Consider the following 2,500-nt stretch of genomic DNA (forward strand, 5'->3'; position numbering starts at 1 on the left):
TTCTTGGAACAGGGTTAGGGTTAGTCCTGGGGTCTAGGGTGCACCAGGACCAGGGTTGGGGGTCTATGGGTGTGTTGGGGGGTCTAACATACAGATGTCGATGTCAGCAGAAGCCAGTTTCCCTGTGGGTCCAAAGTGGATCCTGATGAACTTCCCCTGGACCAAAGAGAGACAGGCTTATCGTACAGCTCTTATTATTATGGGATGGCAGATGGTCACCATGGTGACGGACGGCCGCTTACGAAGCGAGACGAGTTGTCGTTGCGGATGGTCTTGGCGTTCCCAAACGCCTCCATGGCCGGGTTGGCCTCGATGATCTGGTCCTCCAGGGAGCCCTGGAGGGGAGGAGGGGAGGAGGAGGAGCAACATTAGAGGAGGAGGAGGAGGATGTAGAGGAGGAAGAGGAGGAGGAGGAGGAGCAGGAGGAGGTAGAGGAGGAGCAGGAGGAGGTAGAGGAGGAGGAGCAGGAGGAGGTAGAGGAGGAGGAGCAGCATTAGAGGAGGAGGTGGAGGATGTAGAGGAGGAAGAGGAGGAGGAGGAGGAGGAGCAGGAGGAGGTAGAGGAGGAGCAGGAGGAGTTGCAGGAGAGGGAGTTAGTGGAGGAGCAGGCATAGAAGAGGAGGAGGAGTTAGGAGTTGAGGAGAATATAGAGGTGGAATAAGAGGAGCTAGAGGAGGAGCTGGAGGAGTTAGCATCTAAAGAGGAGTAGGAGGAGCATAAAGGAGATAGAGAAGGTTAAGAGCAGATGGAGGAGGAGTTGGAGGCGTTATAGGAGGAGGCAAAGGAGGAGGTCAAGGAGATGGAGGAGGAGTCAGAGGAGGAGTGAAAGACGTACTCCTTTTTTCACGGTGTCTCCCATGGCAGCGACGATGGCAAAGTACTGGATGACTCTCTTTGTGTTGACCGTCTTCCCTGCTCCTGACTCCCCTCTGAGGAGAAAGACAACGACTGATAGCAGCTGAGGAGTAACGAGTTGTGAGGAGGAGTAACGAGGTGTGAGGAGGAGTAGCGAGGTGTGAGTAGGAGTAACGAGGTATGAGGAGGAAAAACGAGGTGGGAGGAGGAGTAACGAGGTGGGAGGAGGAGTAACGAGGTGGGAGAAGGAGTAATAAAGGGCTTGGGGAGTATTGGGAGGTTTGGGGGAGTAATGAGGGGCTTGGGGGAGTAATAAGGGGCTTGGGGGAGTAATGAGGGGTTTGGGGGAGTAATGAGCTCCTCTCTCCTCCAGCATGCTGACTTACGTGATGAGCATGGATTGGTTTTCTCTGTCTGAAAGTACAGAACCACACATTGAGCCTTGACCTTAGTACGTCGCTGCACCCTAAATACCCGATATACTGTGTGTTTGGGGGCTTAGTGGAAGAGACTAGGCTGTAGTTCCTCTAACGGCCTCTAGGTGGTTCACTAGAGACTAGCATAAAGTTCCGCCAACAGCCTCCAGGCTAGGAGGTTCAGGGTAGACGAGATTTAATTGTCGTCGGGTCTCAGTGGCTAGGTCATCTGAATATTGCGTATTTTTCCCCGTCTGGTTTGAAAACTGGTCCACAACGGGCTGACTATGGATTCCGTTTTAGTTTGTTTTAGACCGGTTTTTAATCATACTGCCAACAGGCTCCGCCTCAGCCCCTCCCAGAAGATCAAGGGTCACTCACTCTTCAGCATGTCGCTGTAGGCGTTGTCGGCGATGGAGTAGATGTGGGGCGGGGCCTCTGCCCGGCGACGCCCCTTGTAGGCGGCTACCACCTCAGCAGAGTACACAGGAAGCCACTTGTAGGGGTTGACCGTGACACAAAACAAACCCGAGTAGGTCTGAGGAGGAGAACGTCATTAGTTAGATCTAGTCTTCTACTTACTAATCTAGTAATATATAACCAGAACCAAGTCCAGTAGGAAGGAGAATACATTAATTATTAGCTTTATCTAGTAATTGCATCTATTAAACTAAACTAGTAATGTTCTAATTTCTAATTCACTGGTTTCTAATCAACTGGTATCTACTATGATCTACTGGTGATTTCTAATGTACTGGTTTGTACTGTGGTCGACTGATTTTAATCTATTGGTTTGTACTGTGATCTACTGATTTGAATCTACTGGCTTGTATTGTGATCTACTGGTTTGAATCTACTGCTGGTTTGAATCGACTGGTTTCTGATCTACTGGTTTGTACTGTGATCTACTGGTTTCTAATCCACTGGTTTCTGATCTACTTGTTTGTAGTGTAATCTACTGGTTCCTCACGTAGATCATCCACATGCTGTAGCGGCGGCGCAGGTTGAAGAGCACGGCGGCCTCGTTGAGGTGGGTGAGCATGGCCATGTCCTCCATCAGGTCGAAGCGGGCCGGGTTCATGGGCTGCAGCTCCTCCTCCCTGGCCGGCACAAACTAACCACAACCAGGGGTTAACCGACCCGGCCGGCACAAACTAACCACAACCAAGGGTTAACCGACCCGGCCGGCACAAACTAACCACAACCAGGGGTTAACCGACCCAGCCGGCA

At 51.4% G+C, this 2,500-nt stretch overlaps 1 protein-coding gene across 1 annotated transcript in view; it reads right to left on the minus strand.

The window, feature by feature from the left end:
• The window catches only part of LOC307079669 (myosin-7-like), a gene marked incomplete at its 5' end in the record, with an annotated part of 35,440 nt that overhangs the window by 31,856 nt on the left and 1,084 nt on the right, over positions 1–2,500 (minus strand). The window contains 6 exons of the mRNA XM_079742132.1: positions 93–156; positions 243–335; positions 835–928; positions 1,241–1,268; positions 1,652–1,808; positions 2,241–2,384. Coding sequence (XP_079598258.1) covers positions 93–156; positions 243–335; positions 835–928; positions 1,241–1,268; positions 1,652–1,808; positions 2,241–2,384 — 580 coding nt within the window. The remainder of the gene's footprint in view (positions 1–92; positions 157–242; positions 336–834; positions 929–1,240; positions 1,269–1,651; positions 1,809–2,240; positions 2,385–2,500) is intronic.

The sequence above is a fragment of the Pollachius pollachius genome, assembly GCF_949987615.1.
Source record: "Pollachius pollachius genome assembly, chromosome: 8".
NCBI lineage: Eukaryota > Metazoa > Chordata > Actinopteri > Gadiformes > Gadidae > Pollachius > Pollachius pollachius.